The sequence below is a fragment of the Parasteatoda tepidariorum genome, chromosome 10 (genome assembly GCF_982258835.1).
Source record: "Parasteatoda tepidariorum strain Cologne lab strain chromosome 10, Ptep-v5.0, whole genome shotgun sequence".
Classification (NCBI taxonomy): Eukaryota; Metazoa; Arthropoda; class Arachnida; order Araneae; family Theridiidae; genus Parasteatoda; species Parasteatoda tepidariorum.
Genome location: NC_141764.1, coordinates 2617221 through 2641008, shown reverse-complemented (window position 1 = coordinate 2641008; position 23788 = coordinate 2617221). Strand labels below are relative to the sequence as shown.

The window sequence follows — 23788 nt, the reverse complement described above, 5'->3', positions numbered from 1 at the left end:
GCAATAATAGTACGTGGATGTTTTGTAAAAAATTTAAAGAGAATTTTTAGAATGGAGAAAATCTAAATTCCTTAAAGAAAAAAAAAAATTTTTTTTTTCTTCACAGACTTGATGTACATTAGGAGAAGACAATTCCTGATTTGAATACTTTTATTAATAATTATAATAATCATTTATTAATTACTAAAATAATATCCAAAACACGTTAAGGAAAAAAAACATATTTTTCGAAGATTTAAAAAACAGTTGAATAAAACAATAGTACTTGAGTTTTCAATAGAAATTCTGAATAATTTTTACAAAGAAAATATCCAAGACATGCTAAGAAAAAAAAAACAGCAACATATTTTTCGCAGATTTAAAGAACATGGAAACACGCATTTAAAGAGCACGCAGATGGAAAAAACAAAAGTACTTGAATTTTTAATAAAAATTTTAAATAATTTTTACAATGATGTTTACAATTCACATTAAGAAAAAAAAAAATTTTTTTTCACAGATTTAAAGAACATTTGGAAGGAACAATTGCACTTGAATTTTTAATAGAAATTCTAAATGATTTTTACAATGAAAATATCCAAGACACATCTTAAAAAAAAAAACATATTTTTTGCAGATTTAAAGAACATTTGGAAAAAGACAATAATACTTAATTTTTATTAAAAATTTCAAATAATTTTTATAATGAAAATATGCAAGACACATTTAAGAAAAAAAAATTTTTTTGGTGCAGATTTTAAGAACATTTGGAAAAATTATTAGCGCATGAATTTTTAGTAAAAAACTTACCCATTCCAAAGAGAATGAAAAAACGCAAAAGACTTTTTAAAAAAATGTCGGTTACACAGATCACAGATTTATTCCACATTAGGAAAAAACAATACTGCCTGAATTTTTAGTAAAAAATTTAAGCAATTTTTGGAATGTAAAAATTTAAAAAAGAAAAAAAAACATAAAAAAGTATCTGTTCTCAATCATAATCTGATAGAATTTAAAGCACGATAGAATTGTTGTTCTGATACGCTTTTCTTGTCTTTGTGTGAAATAGTTTGGATGCTTATGTCTCTACTGCTTTTAAAAATTGAGAAAAGAAAAGAAATGAAGTGAAATGATTTCATCTTCCGGCTTCTTTCAAAATTCTGGGCAGTCCAAGAATGCTGTTGATGAGTTCTGTATGACGTTTAGCGGGTGATGGTCTCAGGGCATTACATATGGCTCTGACTATGTCTGCTATACACTGAAATAGTAAATATAAAGAGAATATAAAGACAATTCGTAACAGCAGACAATTCATAGATATTCATGATAAAGACAATTCATAATAGTATACCAAAAAGGTTTTCCATTTCTCTTTAATACGTAAATCGTATGCAGTGTGAACGGTCTCTAAAGTATTGGACGAAAATCGCGATCCATTTGCGGTAAGTGAACGTCTTGAATACGCATTAGGAGAGAAAGGTTTTTGAATTCTGCCAACCTACACCATCGCGGCTTATTATTTATTTATTAGCTTATCACACCATAGGTATAGTTTGTCTACGGTAAGAACTCCCCTCCCCCCCGGCACAAACTCTGAGGCCGTCTGCTGCTATGAAAGCAAAAATAGCACATTTTAGGAGGGTAGATTCTCTTCCCTCTAGGATTAACACAATAGACAGAAGAGGGCGCTGGGCCCATATCCAAGAGGTCATGGGTTCGATCCTCGCCGGCCGAAGACTCCCCGTGTAGTAAATGGTGACTGATGCACGTTAAATCTGTCGAGTCGCAAAGTCCTCCATGTTCCCACAACAAATCAATACCTCTGGGGGTACTGATCCAGGAGTTTCCTTGTCTTCTGGATTGGTTCAAAATTACAAGGCTACGGAGTTGAACGTAAGTAGTCGTAAACCCATGAAATTGGGTCGGCTGTTCAACGACGGTTATAAAATAAAAATAAAATAGACAGAAGAAAAAGATTCCCTTTCTCTCGCCTACACGAAACCTGTCCTAAACCCAACACCCCTACTTGAAATAGTTATACCTCGTAACCATAGTCACCACCTTGGGCCCAGACGAATGGCTAGGGGTATTCTTAGTTTAGACAAACTACAGGTAGTTACTTTATTTACGTTGTCCTAGAGCTGCACAATGGACTATTGGCGACGATCTGGGAAGCATCCTCGAGTATGATTCGAAGAAATGGCATCGCCATTTTGATCCTCTTCAGAGGGGATGGCTCCCCTGCTTTGGTAGCCCGACGACCTACGCGCAAAGTAAAGCACTTTACGATAGAACAGTTTAACGAAGACCGCACTCCCTAGGTCCCTACGCAGGCTGATCAAAGTGGTCACCCACCCGCTTACTGACCACAGCCAGTGATGAATAACTTTGGTGTTCTACTGGGAGCCGTGTCTTTACGATCAGTCAGCTGCGGGACTATTATTACATCATACACGCTCAATGAGTTTATATAAAATGTATTTAAAAAATTGTTTTTTATTTTATTTGAGGAATTTTAAAAGTCACTTACCACTTCGAGGTTGTGGCGGTAAAAGAAGTTCCCAGAAGTTTCGGTAGAGTTTTCACAAGATGCAACGGCATCGAAGCAAAGGCTCAGGACAAAGAGAGTACAACAAACCTTTAAGCATTTGTAGTGGGTCATTTTTTGTCTCTAAAGGGGAACAAAAAAAAAACTACTTTTAAAACAGTGATATGTTTCGATGAAAAATCAAATGATAAATAACCAGAAGGGGAAGAACCCGAGATGCAAAATGAAGGTGCATGTTATTCTTACCGTTATGTTAGTATAATTGTTGTAGGTTTTTGGAAAGAAATGCAGTATAAATTATTTCATTCAAAAAATGAGCAAAGATGTTAATTCGTCAGAATGTAATATATTGCTTGAATCAAATATCTCCCTTGCAAAAAAAAAAAAAATAAATAATTTTCTTACGAATTGAATCTATTGATATAATTATATCAATTTATATCCGATTAAATTTATGATAATAAAATGTATTGGTTGAATGCATCTGTAAGTAGTAGTGATAAACGTCAAATCGTTGATATGGGTTTATTGGGTGGTGATTGACTTTCAGTCGACCCTTTTGGCTTTACTAATGTTAAAACGTCATTTTTGAATCCAGAAGGATCAAGTATTGAGAGAAATTTACATTCATGGAGGACGCATTTGCGTTACACGGAACTGGTTAGCCTGATGGCCACTGAGGATATCTCGCTGTGGTGGGGGCGAGTAGAACATACTGGCACCATCGGGTGAGGAATGAGAGAAGTATTTTTGCCATCAGCGGATATTTCATCACCAAACACCATAATAAAATAAAAATGTAAATTTTACTTATACATTCAATAAATCATATATACTGTGATAATACAATAGAAAGATAATAATTTCTTTAAATTATTCTGATATTAATTCAAATGAGTCAAAAGTAAAAATAAAAACTAATGAAAACACTAAATTTTAATAGCATTGTTTTAATTTAAACATATAATATGGTAAACTATTGAATGATAATATCAATAAATAGAAATAGTATCAAATATAAATATCAATAATCATATTATTATATTTGCAAATTTCACCATAGCATGAATTATTTAAAAGCGTTCACTTTTTAAATTTCAATTGGTATAGAAAACTTCAGTGAATAAATACCATTAAAAAAAATCAAAACACAATTTGTCAAATAAATATTATTTCTAGTTAAAACAAAATGAGCAAAATATTTATCTTGTTGAATCATTTATTACTTGATTATATCAGAACTATTTGAAATAGTTAGGAAAAAAAATCTTGATAAGGTTTTGTCTATCATCCAAACAAATAATAAAACTAAAACACTGAATGAAATAGTGTTATTTTCTCGACGTATCTTCGGAGCAAAAAACGTTCTTTATAGAAAATAGTTATTAAATTTGTCGCTTTCTTTTGAGGTCTGATAAAAAGATCACTTCTGTGATTTTCCCTTTTAATGGGACTCGAATGGCTAAAATTAAGAGTTGAAAAAAAAAATGTCCGTAAGTCAAAAGATGAGTGGTGGAAGAGAAAAATAAAAAATTCGAATCGTATCAACGGGAGAATCTCTTCCAAGCATTCCTAGGAACAGGAAGAAGAATGAATTTCGATCGTCTATTTCAATTAATAATAATCAGTAAGGCCCGGATTTTGATGACATTTGCATTTCTGGACATTTTTTGTCTTCTTAGAGCATTTTTTTAGATTTATAGGGCATTTTTCTTTAAATTTTGGGGCGTATTTTACATTTTAATGCATTTTTTAAAGTTTTCTGTTAATTTTTTCCAATTTTTATTATTTTTTATCAATTTTCATTATTACACTGGCTTCCAAACAATGAAGAAAATCTATAGGATATTAACAGGTGAAGCAAAATCTTTTCAAATTGAAGAAGAATTGTCAGTAAGTGAGACCGTCTTTTTCAAGTACACACCTATAACATCAGTAGACGTTGAAAGAAGCTTCTGCAGGAATGAAAATTTACTTTCAGACAAGAGACGCTCGTTTACATTTCAAATTATCGAAAAACATTTAATATAATTATAATAAACATTCATTCTGATATTTAGTAATATTATGATATGGAAGTTGTTATATCCATCAAAGTTTCTATACAAAAGAAATATATTTTGGTGTCAATATATTTTCCATTTTATGTTTTTTTAGGATATAAAACATATTTGTCAAACTTTAATGAACGTAGAACAAGTATTGCATTGCTTTATATTTTTTGAAACGACTCATAATAATTTTAAAGAGCAAAACATTTTTTAAATTCAATATTTTTACTTTATTTAAGGATTTTTTGAGCAATTTTTGCATTTTAAGGGCATTTTTGCCCTTTTTAAGGGCATTTTTTGCACTTTTTAATGGCATTAGTTGAGATTTTTTAGGTCATCAAAATCCGGGCTCTAATAATCAGTTTCTTTATCTCTGTAACGGAGGAAAACTCTTTTTTCATCTCTTTGGTGCAGCTCCATTCTCCCAGCAAAGTGATCTCAGGTTACTTTTTTATTTATTTATTTGAAAGAAGCATTTTATTAATCCTGCTCCCGTTTTCATCAGGTTTTTTTTTTTTTTTAATATCCTGCACGGCTTATGATGGTGGCAGTCGTGCAAGCAGGACAAACAGGCACAGGATTTTAAAAAGAGTAAATTAATCATTATGTGATGATGGAAATCTAGAGAGTGACACAAAATCATCGTGCTGCTCCATAAAAGTTAGGGAAAATCTTGCGAAGAAAATCAGTAAAATGTCTCGTTTTGGAGAATAAGGGATATCTTAGTAATTGTAATTGATTTATTAAATAGGTCGCGCGATTTCCACAAAGAGCAAAGGGAAAAATGTCTTACTCTTAATGAATGCATACTTGAGCCAAAAACAGATTAATAGACAGGATTTGAACTTCAAAGTGTGAAAAAAAGGGTTTCACTTTGAATAATAAATTGTTAAATAAATCAGTTGTTTTCATGCATTTATTAATAACACCTTAAAGTTCGAAAAGTTTAATTATAAAAATCGTGGTCCTTCAATTTAAAGGATCAATTCCAGGTGAAGGTGATTTCAAATTAAGATTTTGCGCCAGTAAATCTCGCTAAAATTCTAACAGTATTTCATTATTATTATTAATAAAAACTGATGCTTAAAAATTTCATTGCAAAAAAAAGAAAGAAAAAAAAACTTATAAAAATGTCAGCCATGCACACTTTAGGTATCCTAAATTCTTAGCTGGATGATATCGTCAATTTTGAACTTAATGAAAAATTGAATTTAAATCGGAATGGAAAATGGAACTGTAGAGAGCTTAAGGAAATAATACTGAACATAAAAAGAGAAGATTGCACCGATTATTTGCTGAATAATATTTGTCACCGACTTTGATAACATGTTTTCGTGATAATAGTTTTCAAAACTTGAAGTTAAAAGTGAAAGTAAGGTAAGACCGGATAGCTAAGTTTCGAAGGTCAGTTGGAGTTCGACCCAGAAGTTGTCAGATTTCATCAAAATATTCATAGTTTAGTTGTGTACAGTCCTGATAAGTCATAGATGTCTCAGGCAGTAACCAATATCCCATTCTACTTAAATTGTATTTTCAACATTTTGTTTAAAGGAAAAGACTATGGAGTTAAGGGTGAGAAATGAAACCCAAAATCCATTATACAGTAATCATATGAGTCAGCTTTAAATCATATGAACTCAAAATGTTTATTCACCACAACTTTAACTATTGAAGAATAATAAAAAATGTATAGCAACTTACAAATGAGATAAAATAAAAATCCTTCTTGTTGCCAACAATTATTTCAAATAACGTTAATTTATTTCAGAAATTGTTACTTTCACGGACTGGACCGAATCAAATGGATCAGAATCAATGCGAAAAGTTCTTTACTTATACTAAAATGTTTTGTATTGGGCACGTGACCACTAGCGAAATCCACAACAGCTGCTATGCCCATCTGTTCCCCACAGTATTTTGCGCCTCAGCAAGCCGCCATTGATAGAAAAGCAATAGGTATTGTCTGCCAATGACCTTTTTGGTTGAATATGGATTTGTCTTTTAAAGATGGCGGCTGATTGGTAATTGATGTTTTTTGAAACTATTAATAAACAGACATTCTTATCTGTTCTTGTCTGTCTGGAAGAAACAATAACAACCAACTGTAGGACAAATTCTTTGATCTCAATTCAGTGTTTTTTATTGAAAAAAAAAAGGTCTAATATAAATTACAAATGTTCTTTTCAAATAGATTTTGAGGATTAGAAGTTTCAAACTGAAAGGAAACAACTATTAAAATATGTGAATGCAAAACAGATCGTTTTTATTCTGGAGATTAAATAGATTTTGAGGATTCGCCAGATTTTTATTTTCCTAAGCATCCGTTATGATTTACTGCGAATTTGGATAAAAGTGTTACATCGTTAAAAATGTTACAAAAATTATTACATAAAAATCAGCTTAGTACAACGGCAATGTATAGAATTTCACTATTACTATCCGGCACGACATTCTTACTCCTCGAAAGATAGGAGAGTGGATTGCTTAATTAAAGTTTTTTTTTTTTTTTTTTTAACCCATTGGTAAAATGGGTCCTGGTTAGGATTTGATTAGCCCACATACTTTTCAACTGTGTTCAAGAGTAATAGTAAACAGTGCGCATGCGTTGCTATGGCGATCGCTGCTGTTTTTCTTTTCACTAGCAGGCATTTTTAATGTATTTACATCATAATAATTTTAAGTACTTTTATATTCTTTTTATTATTAACGTATAATGACTGTCTTGACGGTGATTTCAATATAAATATGAATGGTGAAGAAAGAAAAGTATTGTTGTGAAACACGTACATAGACAAGGATATGAAAATCAATCCGACGACAAACATCAATTGAGACAGTTTTTGCAATCCATGATTTGAAATGCTGTGGCGGTTAACGGAGTGCATCCAGAAAGAAAAAGCATTTGACCAGTGATCGTAAAAAGTCGATCACAACTTTTTTTAAAATTTTACTAATTTGAGATCCGTAATGTCAGTGCTGATAATTTTTTATCTAAATGATCGAACACCCATATTCAATCCCTGTGATATGAATCTCTCAAATATGCTAATTAATTAGAACCGACGACTAGTTTAAGTTACAAAACCAGACACGCTATCTGAATACCTCTTCATCATAGCTGAATTTGGATTCAAAATAGGAAGGATGCAATCTGGAAAATAAGATCTCAACGGAGAGTGGTCCAAAGCTTAGACCCCTTAATGTTAATTTTACTTCTTGCCTATTTTGAGAACTTTTAAAGCGAATAGAAATTTTTTTACATACGAGTATAAAATTCTTTTATCCAAAGATAATTCCATAAAAAAATTAATAATTATTTATTATTTGTTTAATAATATTCAAAAATAGTATTAAGTCAAAAATTGAAAACCGTTAAGAAAAGATACGTTTATTAAAAAGAAAAAGAAATAAGTTTTTGTGCCTGATTTCGTATTGTCTGCTTTTTAACTATCGTCTGCTCTAGTTAAAAAGCATATAGTTTCATAGTTAACCAGAGAATATAATAGGAATAGGAGGCTAATAGGAAATTAACCAGATTGGCTAACTCAGCCGCCAGTAGAGACTTATTTAATTTGATTTAAGAACTTCATCAAAATTCGCATAGATATTTCTTCGTTTACATAAAATGGTGTTCTTTACTCGGTTGCTATTTTTTAAGTACAAAAAAAGATAGAAAAGAAAAAAATATAGAACATATTCTGACATTAAGGGTAATACAGGTTTTTTTTTGTTACTTTAATTCTAAGTTTCTCACTATTTAAGCTATTTACTATGAATGTTCATTAATTTTCAGATGGTATAATTTTTAAAACAGTTGATATTTTTTATTAGTTGAATTCTCTGGTAAAAGTGAAACGCTTAAACTTATTAACTTAAATTCTAAAAGGTGATAAAAGTTTTGCTAATGATAGAAGTAGTTCAAATTATCTATGTTATCAATTTTCAACGATTTAACCCAGTGTTTCTTAACCTTTTTGCTACAATGGAATTTACTTTTTAGTTGGCTTTTTAAACCAAAGTAGTACTTGCTTGCCATTGCTAAACGTCTATCGATTTCGGTACTTGTGTCATATTTGCAGGTTACAGTAGTCCTAAGAAATTTAAATTCATCAACAGCTTCAAATTCATAATCATTCACATGCAAGGGCTTAGTGAACCCTCTGTTTATCTCCATACATTTACTTTTGTCAGCATTAATGGTTAGTCCCATTTCACTAGCTGCTACTTCAAGAGCTTTGATGTTCTCCACTACTGATTGTCTAGATCAGTGTTTCGTCCCCACGGACCACCCCCCTGAGAAAAAAATAAATGCAGAAAACATCAATTATTAGAAAACATTTAATTTTATTATTTTAATAGTATACAAAATTTTTAAAGTTAAAATTTTTAATGTGAAGGTTGTAAAGTTAAAATTTTTAATGTGAAGGCTTTTCCTTACTTTGAATTGAGGGATGGTTTTCGATCAAGCAACTCGCATATCATGTTCAACATTCAATCGATTTCGATGTTTTGTTTTCATTGTCACAAGTGTGGAAAAACCCGCTTCGTTAAGATACACTGTAGCTAAAGCTGCCATAGCTCGCTTTACCAACAATGGGTAGGCTTCTCTCACAGAAGACCAGAACTCTCCGAGTTTTTTTCAATCGAAATCCATTTTTAGCAAAGACTTTGTTCCAAGCTCATCTTTGGAAAGGTTCATATCATCGATACAGTCAATATCACAAAGAAAAGGATTGCAAATCCGCAACTCTTTTATATTTATCTCATCCGAATTAAAATATTTTTTAAATGAAACTTTAAGTACTTCCAGGTGTTCACAGATTTCATTTTTCAAGTTATTCAGTAACAAATTATCTTGCCGAGATCCATTTTCAGAAAGCACTTCGTCCAACATTTGAAAGTTGAATTCTATTTTTTTCAAAGTTGCATTTTAATAAGAATGATTGTAATTTCTCAGTTGCATCCATAATGGTGATATCAGGCCCTTGAATTGAAAGACTTATATTGTTCACGTGGTTAAGTATATCTGCCAGGTAAGCCAATTTATTTGTAAAATCTCTTCTTTTTTTTTGAAATATTCGAAGAGTGGGCTACCTTTTTCTTCTAGAAAAAGTAATACTTCTGTCTTCAACATGAAAATTCCTTTCAAAACTGCCCTCGTGATAGCCAGCGCACTTCCGTGTGGTACACAAGTACCTAATGTTCTGCACCCATTTCTTGACACAATGTTTTAAAAAGACGATGATTAAGAGCTCTACTTCTGATAAAATTCACAGTTTCAATAACTATTAATAATACTTATTTTAAGCTGGTTGGAAGAGTTTTTGTAGTCAGTGAATATCTACGTAAAAAAACAATGAGTAACAAGAACATTAGGAGACAGGGCAAAACCGGAATTATTGCCAAGCATCGCAGGTGCTCTATCTGTACAAAGTGAATAAAATTTTTCTTTCCAGTCGAAGTCGTGTTTGGAAACGAAAACATTTAACATTGCTAAAACATCAACTGCCTTTGTAGTTTGCAAAAGAGACTCACAAAATAAGAATTCCTCTTTGATAGTATCAAGAGACACGTAACGAACAAAAACAAGAAGTTGACTACAATTCGAGATGTCTGTAGTCTCATCCAGTTGCATACTAAAGGGAAATGGCGTTGCTTTCAATTCATCGATGATCTGTTTCAAGATATTGCAAGAAATTTCAACTATTCTTGAATGTATCACATCATTTAAAGGCCTAAAGTTTTTTTCTCTGTTCCAGCCCACAAACTAATTCAACCATTTTCAGCACATATGGCTTAATTAACGTTTCTCCAATAGTATACAGTTTCTTGCTTTTGGCAATACGATATGCAACTTTGAGAGATTCCTCAACCAGAGGTTTTCTGAGGAATACCAAATCCATGTTTGGTTAATGTTCCAGATTTCAAGCACTGGGCTTTCTTCTTAGTAAAAAATTCTAGATCTAGTTACCTGGACAAGGTGTCAAATGTACGTAGCTTGATAGGGGATGATAAAAGTAGCATAGCGGACGTCATCAGGCGGTTGCCCTTGATGGCGCAAACTGAAAGCCGGTTAATGGAGGATGTCAAAATTATGACAGGGATATTAGAGAGCTGGGTGCAGTCCGCACTGAATTTGGGGTATCTCAAACACCTATTTTTAAATATGTATGTATTTTCACCTTTTTAGAAAAAAAAAAGATCAATGTTATTTAAATATTATTGATCCAAACGTTTTAAAGATTAGGAGTAGTCGGCGGACCACCAAAATATGACCCATGGGCTCCTAAGGGGTCCATGAATCACAGGTTAAGAAACCCAGATTTAACCGATTCATTAGAACTTTTTATAACTGTTTGTTCATGTTGGTGTTGTGTATTCTTCTTGTTATTTAGTTTAAATAACTTAATTAACTAAAATAAGTGTTAACATATACATTTTCTTTTTTTTCTTTCCTTTAAAGATTTTTTTTTTATGGGGGGAGTTATATTTTCATTCTATTTATATTTCTTTTCGTCGTGGGTAAAATAAAAAAATAAATAAATAAAATATAATAAATAGGTAATAAGTTGTAACGTGTTTTATTTGTTATTATTTTTTTTCTTCAATGGAAAGTAAGTTACCGTAACTAGGATTAAATCAAAAACCATCAAGATAATTTTCACCCATCTGAAGCTATCTAATTTTTTAATTGCGTTTTTTTTAATTTTTATTTTAATGTAGGCTTTTTATTTTGTGTAGTTTTTCTCACCATTTATTGAAAAATAAATCTAACTATTTTTATTAGCAAATTTATTTTAGCTCTTTCTTTCTTTCTTAAAAATAAATTTACAATTTACAGGAAATTCACAAATGAGATATTTACTAATAAAATATCGAGATGCTTTAAATAATTTTTTTTATAAAATTTGCTCGTGATGATGGTTGATGGAGAGATTTTTTCCATAATCTTGTGCATAGTTTTTATGTGCTTGTGATTTTCGCCTTCAATAAATTTAAAAATCATCTTTAAAAATTAAAATGTATACCGTTAAAATGGATGGTATATGAAAGTTATTTACACATGCAGCACTTTACTTTACTTTATTAATTTTAGGTAATAATATTTCTTGTAATTTAGTAAACATTTTTCATCTCTTATTAAACTAAAAATAGGTCGTTTATAAAAATTTTGATAGTTTTTGTGAAATCCTGCACTAATTTTTTTAATTTAATTCCTGCCATTAATTCCTGTCATCAAATAAATTTTTTTTAAAAACTTTTAGTGGAGGACACTCGATGTTTATACAGTTGTATTTTTAAATATTAATTCATTCATTTTAGTCTTATAGGAGAGAATTGTAATTATTTCGTGAAAAGTAACTAAAATAAAAATTTTCTTTGTTGACCTGAGTAGGATTTTACTTTTTTTTTTCTTTGATTTCTTATTTTATTTAATTTCACTATTGTGCTTTTACTTTCACACGAAGCGTGGGTGTTCTTCCATGTGATTGAACTTTTCTTTAAAACACGTGACCGATTGTGAGCCACGTGACCGAAACAAATGAAAACGTTTTCTAAGAAGCTCTTCTCATTTACGCAAGATGAAATTTATTTAAATGTCAATCGCAGCTCATTTGAAAAAAAGGTTTCCTTAACTGTATTTTGAAGGACTTTTAACATTTAATTTCGGATTAAAAATACTGTCAAGAAAATGGTAGAAACTGTCATTTAAAAACGTGATATCAAATAAGGTTTTATATACGGATAAATTAACGCGTGTTCATAATCATAAGTGTGAAAGCCGCATAAGAATTTTGCTCTTCTCAATTTAATTCTTTTAAAAATAGTTAAATGATATAAACCTTAACGACAATAGAACTCCGAGATCCAGAATTAGTCTGTAATATTTAGGTGAAAAATGTATGGTCAACCATTAAATTCATAAAAAACAAGTTTTCTCTTTTAAACAGTTGAATGATACCTTGGTTGAATGAAAGAGCACCTTACTGTTTGTCTACGATAGGTACTCTGTCCGCCACAAAGTCTGCGGCAGTCTGGTGCTATGGAAACAAGAAGAGAGCATTTTAGGGAGGGTGGCTTCGATGAAGAGGTCTCCTTTTCTTTCGCCTTCGATGATAGCTTGTATGGGGAGTATACCAGATTGGCTGACTCAGCCACCAGTAGGAGACTTATTTAATCTGATTCAAGAACTTTTTTAAGATTCGCATGAATATTTCTTTCTTACTTAAAATAATTCTCTCGATTCAATCAGTTGTTATTTTTTAAATACAAGGGAAAAAAAGTGAACAAATTCTGACATTAAGGGTAGTACAGGTTTTTTTAATATTACTTTTTAATTTTACGATATTTATTATGAATGTTCATTGATTGTTAGATGGTTTAATTTCTAAACTTGCACATTTTTTTAAGCAGTTAATTTCTTTTATTACTTGAATTTTCTGGAAAAAGTGAAGAGCTTAAACTTAATAACTCTGATTTTAAAAGGAGATAAAACTTCTGCTGAAAATAAAAATAGTTCACGTTATCTGTGCCGGAGAAATATTAAATATCTTTGTTTTGATTATTAATTTTTAAATATTTTATTTATTTATTTTTGAAACTGAAAGCAAGTGACCGCAACTAGGATGAAATCTAAAACTATCAACGATGATTTTTATCAGCACCCATCAAACCATCTGAAATTATCTGAAGTTTTTTTTTGCTTAAATTACGTTTTCTTATTCATATTTTATTGTAACCTGTACAGTTTTTTTTCACTATTTATTCAAAACAGTTTTTATTAGCAAATTTATTTTTTTCTTAATAACCAATTTACTATGTATGATAAATTTATAGATGAGCTATTTATTAATAAAACATTGAGCTGCTTTAAACAATTTCCATACATATAAATTTTTTTAATTTTTTTTCTAAAACAGAAGCTTTTGAAAAAGAGAAAAGATTAAAAAAAAAGGAATCACACGCTCTAAACGATGTTTCAGGCGCGAATGCTCATTTCTCTTAACTCTAGGGCTAATACAATAGATCAAAGAGAGAAGTCTCCTTTCCTCCCACCGAAACCAGTCTTAAAGAGGGACCCCGCACCCCTACTTGAAATAATCATACCTCGTTACCATAGTCCCCGCCACCCCTCCAGACGAATGGCGGACAGAGTACCTATCGTAGACAAACAGTACTTGCCTTTTGCCGTTACCCTATTGTTTGTCTACGATAGGTACTCTGTCCGCCACAAAGTCTGCGGCAGTCTGGTGCTATGGAAACAAGAAGAGAGCATTTTAGGGAGGGTGGCTTCGATGAAGAGGTCTCCTTTTCTTTCGCCTTCGATGATAGCTTGTATGGGGAGTATACCAGATTGGCTGACTCAGCCACCAGTAGGAGACTTATTTAATCTGATTCAAGAACTTTTTTAAGATTCGCATGAATATTTCTTCCTTACTTAAAATAATTCTCTCGATTCAATCAGTTGTTATTTTTTAAATACAAAGGAAAAAAAGTGAACAAATTCTGACATTAAGGGTAGTACAGGTTTTTTTAATATTACTTTTTAATTTTACGATATTTATTATGAATGTTCATTGATTGTTAGATGGTTTAATTTCTAAACTTGCGCATTTTTTAAAGCAGTCAATTTCTTTTATTACTTGAATTTTCTGGAAAAAGTGAAGAGCTTAAACTTAATAACTCTGATTTTAAAAGGAGATAAAACTTTTGCTGAAAATAAAAATAGTTCACGTTATCTGTGCCGGAGAAATATTAAATATCTTTGTTTTGATTATTAATTTTTAAATATTTTATTTATTTATTTATTATTATTTTTTTTTTTTTTGAAACTGAAAGCAAGTGACCGCAACTAGGATGAAATCTAAAACTATCAACGATGATTTTTATCAGCACCCATCAAACCATCTGAAATTATCTGAAGTTTTTTTTGCTTAAATTACGCTTTCTTATTCATATTTTATTGTAACCTGTACAGTTTTTTTTTTACTATTTATTAAAAACAGTTTTTATTAGCAAATTTATTTTTTTCTTAATAACCAATTTACTATGTATGATAAATTTATAGATGAGCTATTTATTAATAAAACATTGAGCTGCTTTAAACAATTTTATACAATTTCCATACATACATATAAATTTTTTTAATTTTTTTTCTAAAACAGAAGCTTTTGAAAAAGAGAAAAGATTAAAAAAAAAGGAATCACACGCTCTAAACGATGTTTCAGGCGCGAATGCTCATTTCTCTTAACTCTAGGGCTAATACAGTAGATCGAAGAGAGAAGTCTCCTTTTCTCCCACCGAAACCAGTCTTAAAGAGGGACCCCGCACCCCTACTTGAAATAATCATACCTCGTTACCATAGTCCCCGCCACCCCTCCAGACGAATGGCGGACAGAGTACCTATCGTAGACAAACAGTATGTTTGTTTGTTTGATGGTTGTAAACAACCATCACTTAGCACCTAGCGGCTTGAAGAGCTTCTAAATCATCGATACTTAACTGTAAAGACAGGTGCGTTAATTTTAGATTTTTTAACTTTTTCATTTTACATTTGATTTATTAAGATTGCTAATAGCATTTACTGTTATACCTTCGTTAAATGCAGGGTATTTGAAAAGTATTTAAATAAAATGACGGCACATTAAATAAAACCAAGGTAAGTACTTGTTAACGTTATAAATATTATTAGTGCACGTTTAAAATACGTTTAATTGTCTAAGTTTAGTATTGTTAAACAGTCGTTTACATGGATTTTTCGAATGTCTTAACCTTTTGAACCTAAAACATGTCTCGGGTAAGGGGGGGGATAGAGACAGTAAGAAATTTATATTTGTTAATAAGCAACTATGATTTCATTTTACTAGACTAATTTGAACGATATCAATTTTTTTATCGATTAAATATTAATTCACGCCCTCTAATCTTTTTTGTATTAATTTTTAATTATGATTCTAAATTGATATAATAAGGGTGTATTGATGCTTATCATTTACAGGTATTTAAAGATTCCTATTTATTGATTTTAATACAAAATTCCAACAATGTATACTTTTCACTTAGTCATTTTACTAATTTTCTAACAATGAATTACAATTTAAGTAACATAAAACTTAACGAAATTTCATTGTTTAAAACATTTAACTACTTCTTGATAATTAAAATTCAATTGTTAGTTCATGAACAATATTATTAAAACCCTTCCTAATGCATTGTTGGTCATTCTAATTTTCAAGATTGAATGTGCTTATTAGAGTGTTCTTGCTAAACTGCAAATTGATTTTGGGAATTCCTGTGTATTGATAAAAAGATTGGGAAATGGGAAAATTCGCAGATATCATGCAGAGTGATGATCAAGATGATTTATCCGGAGCACAGAAGAGATGCCACGAGAATCCTGGAAGCCAATCAGTTTGTATGCATCGACAAGTTTGGGTCTGGCGCCTTTGGCGATGTGTACAAAATGATTGACTTCTCCGGTCGAGAAGTTGCCGTTAAAGTTGTCGCCCTAGAAGAAGCAAAACCAAATGAAACCGAAATTTTACCCAAATTATCTCACCCAAACATTATCCCCCTCCTCGAATACTTTAGCCCTCACACTTTAACTTCAATAACCCAGATGTAGCAATTTTTTTGATGCTCACGCACCGGGACACTTTGCTACATGCAGTCCTAGACAGGCACTTTTTGAGACAGTCAAGTGCCCTAGACTGCATACTCTGTGGTCTGACATATTTGCACTCTAATGAGGCCTGTCACTTAGATCTCGTAAAAGCAGACAATGTCTTGATCACAAAGCTGTTGTCTGTGATTTCTCTTTTCTTGCGCCAACCAAGCAATACCAAGGTGAGCAATTCAAGATTTGTTTAATATTTGTCAAACTGTATACCTAGGAGTATTATGAGATATTCTAATCCGTTTTTTATTTGCATAGTTTTAAAATTTAACTGTCATTATTATCTTATAATCTACTTAAACTGTTGACTTTTAATTTTGAACCCAATCCAGCAGACAAGAGAACTCCAGGATCAAGTATTGGAAGAAATTTTTGCCTTCGTGGAGGACGTTTTGATGGAACTAGCCCGCATTTGAGTTACATGGAGAGTAAAGCCACAAAATCCTCCCACGGTTAGTCTGATAGCAAGGGGAGTCCAACCCACGGCTCCTTCTTCTCCGTGTTATCTTTCTCCCTCGGCTACTGTGGTTTTACTTCTCACCTTCATTTTTTCGTTGGCTAAAACTATTTTAGTTACTCGTCAGTTTTAAAATTCAGATAAGGCAAAATGGTATATAAAATTGTAATTTTGTAAGGCAAATAAACTGTCCCTTTTTTTTTTTACTTTACCTTGATGAAAGAGTTCCGAAAAACGCTTATTATCCGTGACAGATAAATAAGGTTCCACTGATTCGAAACAAGAAAATAAAGGCCATGAAGGGAATAAAAAAAATGGGAAACATTTTATAAAAGAAAAAACTGATTATATAAAAATAAATGAAATATTATATCATGTATCATTAGTATAATATTATATTATAAAAAATGAAAATCACCAATAGTACTAATTTATAAATGAAAATAAAAAATTATTAGTACTAGTATAGTACTTTTCATCATACTATGAGACACAAAAGGAATTTTATGTAACACTGATTGAAAAGTAAATAAATAGATATTTCTTCGGAAAAATTTCTATTCATTTAAAGAACCGACCTCGTACACAACCTACGTACAATTAAATTGCGTAATAAATTAATATTAAAAAAATGAGTGACCAAAAGGATGCTGCTCCTCGTTCTGTTTAGTTCCTAGCATGTGGCAGCATTAAATCGCAATAATTTACTAAATTTGCTGTAAAAAAATCAATAATTAAATTATAATAATAAACGCACTAAAAAACTGTCTAAAGAAATTCTGTATTTAATTTACTTTATGTTTTATAAAATGCTGTGAGCAAAGGGATTTAAAATGTATTAAGAAATAACTCTAGAATACTGATTTTTTAATTACAATAAATAAATCTTTAAAAATAATTGCACGAAAAAAAAAGCAGTCTTTAGAAATTTCGAATTTTATCTACTTCTTGTTTTGCAAAATCATAACATTTTATAAATAATAAATAATGTTTTCAATAGCAAACTAAAACTCGGTCAAAAATATTATGTGTACAAAAATATTTGAGAAATTACTCATGACTAACTATCAACACCTATGGAAAGAAAGATTATATTAGATAGATAGTACGATGGATTAGCGTCGACCTGTGACTGTAGAGGGATGGATTAAAAAGGAACATGAGAGTGCAAATAATCTCACCGAACTCAGCTCAGTAGACACACATGCAGATTCCCAAGTATTTCATCAGACATGTAAAATGACTGACTATACACGCTGAAATAGATAGTGGTTGAATAGAAAAATTTGAAAACCACGCTTTTGCATGGTAAAGGAAAGAAAAAAAATCTCATTTTCGAACAGGGAAAATTAAGTACTTTTATAAACACACTATTAAAAAAAAAGCTTTTAACTTAAGGTATTTTAAATTAAAATAAGCACCTTTAAAAACGCTAAGCACCACGTCTTTATAAATATTTTGTTGCTATTATTCAATAGTCCTAAAAAATCTGATCGAACAGATTATTTTAATCAGGTTTGTTCAATTTTTGCATGCTCTACCTGTTATCAACATTTTTGCAATGGTTCCATATCAGATGAAAAAAGGGGAAATGGTGCCCTTATAAAATCCATGGTCTAAGACAGGGATGGGCAAACTACGGCCCGCGGGCCAACTGTGGCCCTCTGGAAGATTTTATCCGGCCCGCGGATATAATTTTTATTTGCCGATCAGTGGCAAATATAAACAATATACATCCATTTTCTTGTCGACTATGTTTAAAATTATTTCTGTTTTTCCTTTTTCAACAAAGTACTGAAGTTTCTGCTTTCTCTATTTTTGTTCTACAAAACATAAATTGATGGAAATAGTTAGCTCAGACAGCTTCAATTGGTAAAATGTTGAAAGCAGAAGTTCTTTATAGAATAGCCGTAGATTGTCTCCAACTAGCGCTTGTCTCAACTATGAACCTCAGAAAAAATCATTTCAGAAGTAGACTAACAGCAAAGCATTTAGCCTTGTTCCTTAAAATAAGCACATCTCACTTCCAACCTTAACGTAAGGAACTTTTAAAAATGAAATCGCAATTTCCTTCATTTCACTAAATATTTAAATTAAAACTTGTATATCACCTCTTTTTCTTAAATTTTGAAGTTTTTACTTGGCCCACCAAACATTTTTTTTCTTGATTTTTGGCCCCTCGACCAAAAAAGTTTGCCCATCCCTGGTCTAAGAGATACTTTTTTTTCTAAAAAAGTAAGAATAATGCAGACAATTATCTAAGACAAATAATATCGGATTTTAAAAGCAAGATGGAAATCAAAAGCAATAAAATAAAAGATAAAACTAATGCCTTATAAAGTAAATAAGCCTAATAGTCGATGGCTGGCATTTGTTGAATAATAATAATAAAGTAAATAATCGAATGCACGATTCGAATTTCCCATATCGTCTGAAATATATTGCGATAATTAAAATTCACGTACAACTTAATAACTGCCGAAAATACCATTACAGTGCACTCCCGATTATCCGGGCTAATCACCGGGACAGGTCACACGGAAAATCGAAAAACACTGATAATCCGAAAACTCCTTTTATTAAAGAAAAAATCATTATCAGTACAAAAAATATAAAAATTACTCACATTTGCATGCTGGATAACATCAAACTAAAAATTTTCCTTTTAAAAAAATGTGTAATGCGTCTTCTTCATATATCGATACACATATTTTACGAATCGCAGTAATGTCACCGTAATCAAATCCTCCCATATAATCTAATAAATTTTCCAGTTTCCACAGAGCAGCAGTATGAGAAATTGTATTTCCCTCATTTATTACATCTTCTGCATCAGTTACTATCATCACTATTTGATTTAACCACATAACGATGTCTTCATCTGTCAAATAATGGAAACCAATCTTCCAAATTTTCTTCATCAAGAATTTCGAAACCTCAGATTCCTTTTGCTTGTTCGAGAATACTGTTATCATATTTTTCTTGAACATCTGAAGAAGATTGTTCATCAAGCGGCATGATCTCTCTCCAAGATCGTGATAACATAGACGATTTTACCCTTGACCATGCTGCTGATATTCCATATACTGTAATCCAATAACGAACATTGCTTCCAGAAATTTTGTAGTGTTATAACTCCATGAATCAGAGCTTTTTAATTTTGAAAATGTTTCTCTTTATATTTTTTGTGACTCCGGAATGAGCACGGATAATCGAGAGTGTACCAGGGCTCGAAAAACAGCCCGTCCTCGACGGTCAAAAATTCTCCGCGGACAACGAATTTCTCGAATCCGACGTCCGCGCGGACGGCCTTTTTCCCGTTAATGTTCGTGATACATTTTCAACTTTTGTTATCTTACAAGAGTCTTGTAAGTTACAAGGCAGCAACATACTGCGCATATATTGATGTATTCTCTGTCTGGGAGTACTGCAGCGGTTGAAAGGGGCTTTGCAGCAATAAACTTACAAAAAAACACAATACGTACTGGTCTTAAACAAGAAGCTTTAAAAGCAATTATGAACATCTACCTAAATGGAAAACCCCTTTCAGATTTCTGTTCAGAAACCTCTGTAAATCATTGGCTTGATTGTGGAACTGGCAAACGTCATATTTGATTCATTTAAAAAACGCAGTACCCTCAGATAACTTGACCCTTGTCATTTAAATTATTTCATAAAAGAAATACTAGGTTACTATTAGTGACCTAGTATTTCTTTTATTACTGTATAATGTAATCCCAGTAACGACTAATTCATTGTGCAATTTATATAAATGTTTGTAATAAATAGGAGAAAATTATATTTTTATTTATTTAAAAGCGACGGGTTAGTTTCAACGGAGGACGGGTGCATTGTTGGACAAGCCGTCCTCGGGGACGGGTAAAATTTCTGAGTTTTTTCGAGCCCTGGAGTGAACTGTATTTGAACAAGGTGGCTACCAGATTTTTCAACAAAAAATGAGGCACTCAAAAATATTTTTTATCTCTTTCCAAAAAAAGAAAATCATTTCTTTTTCTGTCGTTTAAAGTTCAATAATTTTTAAACAATCAATAAAATTCAAAAACATTTTCTAAAACTGAACATCGTGATTTCTGATAAATATTGCAAAGAAAAAAAACTTTTTTTTTTAAAAAAAAGATATAAAATTAAGCACTTTTTACGAACCCCAAACAAAAAAAAAGCACCTTTTGATAACGCTACGCACCATGTTGAATGCGCAATTCAAATTTTACATGTACAGTCGAATCCCGCTATAATGAAAAAAAATGCAAAAAATTTGGATATAGTGGACACATTACTGAGTCCACTATATCCAAATTTTTTGCATATGACAGTTGAAAATTGGGTTTGCAATTTTACATAAGTCACTTAAAAAATAATGAACTAATTAACAGATAATAAAGCAAAAATTGATGAAAAAAGTACTTACGGTTTTCTAACATTTTTAAAGCACCTTGGTTTTTGAGATTTACCTATGACAGTTAGTTTTCGCTTTTCCGAGCCATTTATGTTAGCACAAACAAGAACACTTTGGAGAGTTTCCCATTAGTGCATTTTTCTCCTTTAAATTTTAACGCCTGATTGTGAATCAATTTGTAAAATAGTCCAGCTTCGTCAGCATTAAAAATGTCTTTCTCTTCATAATTCTGTATAATTCTCGACCACACTTCAGTTTTCCACATCCGTTGCATCAACACTCGCTTCTTCTCCAATAATCTTACCTGAAGAAATATTATTCCGTTCCAGTCATCCACTGGAGCACACAAAATCCCTTTTCTCTAATTTTTCAGCAAACTCATTCGCTTTGATTTGAAGCACAGGAAGATTTCTATCCCGCTGAGTGAACCATTTAACAAAGCTTCTTCTACGTTTTCTCTTTCAGCTCCACGCAGTTTTTTTCGATGAAACCATATTTTTGTCGTATGCGGCAAGAATTGCACTTCGATTTTTCCAAATGTTTGAAACTGTAGATTTTGACAAGGAAAATTCCTTACACAATGCCGATTGATTGGTTCCATCTTCAATACGCTTTGCAATTTTAACTTTGTTCTCTATCGAAAACGCTTTTTTCTTTCCATTTTCACTGCTTTTGAAACAAAAATCTTGTCTCAAATAGATAATGTAAGAACATGAAAAGAGCAGCTGCGGAATGAGTTAAATTGTTCCCCTTCTCAAGGGGTGATTTGAAAAAAATATGTTTTGAACAGATAAGAAAAATTCCAAAATTTCAGCAGGTGGTCAAGTTAACTAGTTGTAGAGCAAGCTTGGGGAAAAGAGACAACTTGTCAGGGAGGGGGGAGTATAAGATTTTGTTCGACATTTATTACAGTATAGTTAAAAGTGATAAGCATAAAGGAGTGAAATATGACGCATTTTATAGGAATGCATTCATTTTCAGTCCCAACACCTACAAGTTTAAAGATGGAGGACTGAAAAAAGATATTTAAAGAAATAGAAATTTGAGTCCACTATAACCGAGTTTCCAAGATCTAAGCTGTTCACTATAAACGTTAAAAATAACATTATTTAAATAGGAGTACGGACGGGACCGCTAAAAAAGTTCACTACATCCCAGGTTCACTATAGCCTACAATTACCCTACGGACCCTACAATTTTTTAGCAAGAATGTCCAGTCGCCGCGATTTCTCAACAGGGAAGACCAGAGCCTGGCTAAGGTAGGGGCAGATACCACCAAATCGAATAGAAAGTTTATTTTACGTTACATTTCTTTATGAACTTTTTTTTTAATGTTCGTTTCATTAATTTATCGTATGAACAAAATTTATAATTCGTAAATACATGGCTTTCTACTAAGGCGGAATTCATTTTCACAGTTACTATGGACACAAAAGCCTGCATTTTTACATATTACAAAAGGATATATGTTTACAAAAATACAGGCTTCAGTTAGCCCTCATGTCAGCAAATATTTTTCGATAGATGACGAAGTTTATAATCACAAAACCGCATTCAGCATGACGGACAGAACGATTGGACTTAATAGCTATTTTAGGTTCTAGTCAATTTTCTCGTTATCTATAATAAGGGGAAAAACTTATAGTAGGGGAGAGTGGGGTCAATTGTAACAGAGCAAAAATTTCGAGTGTCGGGTTCTAGATTTGGTTCCTAGGTGGCGCACAAGGTGTATTTAATAAATCTACATGTACACCCCTGCTGGCAACCATTTTTATGAACTTTTGAAAGAGTTACATCACAAAAGATATTTTGACGCTGCGTAAGTACTTTTTTTGGTATTAGAATATTATATTGTAACAAAGTAATTTTGTTTAAACAAATAAAAATTATTAACCGAATATGTAAGTGGACACCTTAATTAACATTTCAAAAAAAAAAAAAAAAAGATTAGTTATGTCAATTAACTAGCATTGTTTTTAACAAATGAAACTGAAATGGCGTCTTGGGGACAATTGTAACAATAAGTAAAGGGGCGATTGTAACAGCTGAAAATAAATTCATAATTTCAATTGTTTAACCCTTTAGGTCCCATTTCTTATGTTTACAAACCATTACTTAACTCTTTAAGAACCACAAATAGTTTCATATATCATTTATATTATGCTGCATGTGCATTATTTTATTTGTCACCTTTCACAGCACAAATTAAAACTTTTAACCCCTTAGGTCTCTGCTCATTATTATTTTTACTCCTAAAATATCACTACTATTTTAATCAATAAAAAAAATATCACAACTATGATAATCTGTATGATTAACTATGTTTCAGTTGAATTTATGAACTGTTACAATTGACCCCGTAAGTGGGGACAATTGTAACAAGTGCACGACTGTCAAAAATTGTTAATAACTAATATAACAACATTTGAAATAAGGTATTTATTTTTTTTTTCTACTAGAGGAGAGTCTACTTTACTCGTCTGTCAATTAATACTAATAATATATTGGATTTTTTGTTAGTTAAAAATAGTTAAGTAAAAAATGTTACAATTGACCCCACTCTCCCCTATACCTTTAAATTCCCCCCCCTATTAAATACCTTAACTACTGAAGCAGAAGGGGGGAAGATTATTTAATGAAAGATTTACACTTGACAACG

At 31.5% G+C, this 23788-nt stretch overlaps 1 protein-coding gene across 1 annotated transcript; it reads right to left on the bottom strand.

The window, feature by feature from the left end:
* Window positions 1-399: 399 nt before the first annotated feature.
* On the bottom strand, window positions 400-6418 carry LOC147802071 (uncharacterized). The gene is made up of 3 exons (XM_087153531.1): window positions 6280-6418; window positions 2510-2650; window positions 400-1237 (listed from the first exon to the last, which is right to left on the bottom strand). The coding sequence occupies exons 2-3, from the start codon at window positions 2639-2641 to the stop codon at window positions 1115-1117; spliced, it is 255 nt and encodes an 84-aa protein (XP_087009657.1). The 5' UTR covers window positions 2642-2650; window positions 6280-6418; the 3' UTR covers window positions 400-1114.
* Between the last annotated feature and the right edge of the window lie 17370 nt (window positions 6419-23788).

What these genes read in the sequence shown, in the direction of transcription:
- LOC147802071 (XM_087153531.1), bottom strand. Translation starts at nt 2,641, where the DNA reads ATGACCCACTACAAATGCTTAAAGGTTTGTTGTACTCTCTTTGTCCTG. An exon ending in ACCGCCACAACCTCGAAGTG is followed by an intron (nt 1,238 to 2,509) that starts GTAAGTGACTTT and finishes TTACTATTTCAG; the next exon opens with TGTATAGCAGACATAGTCAG.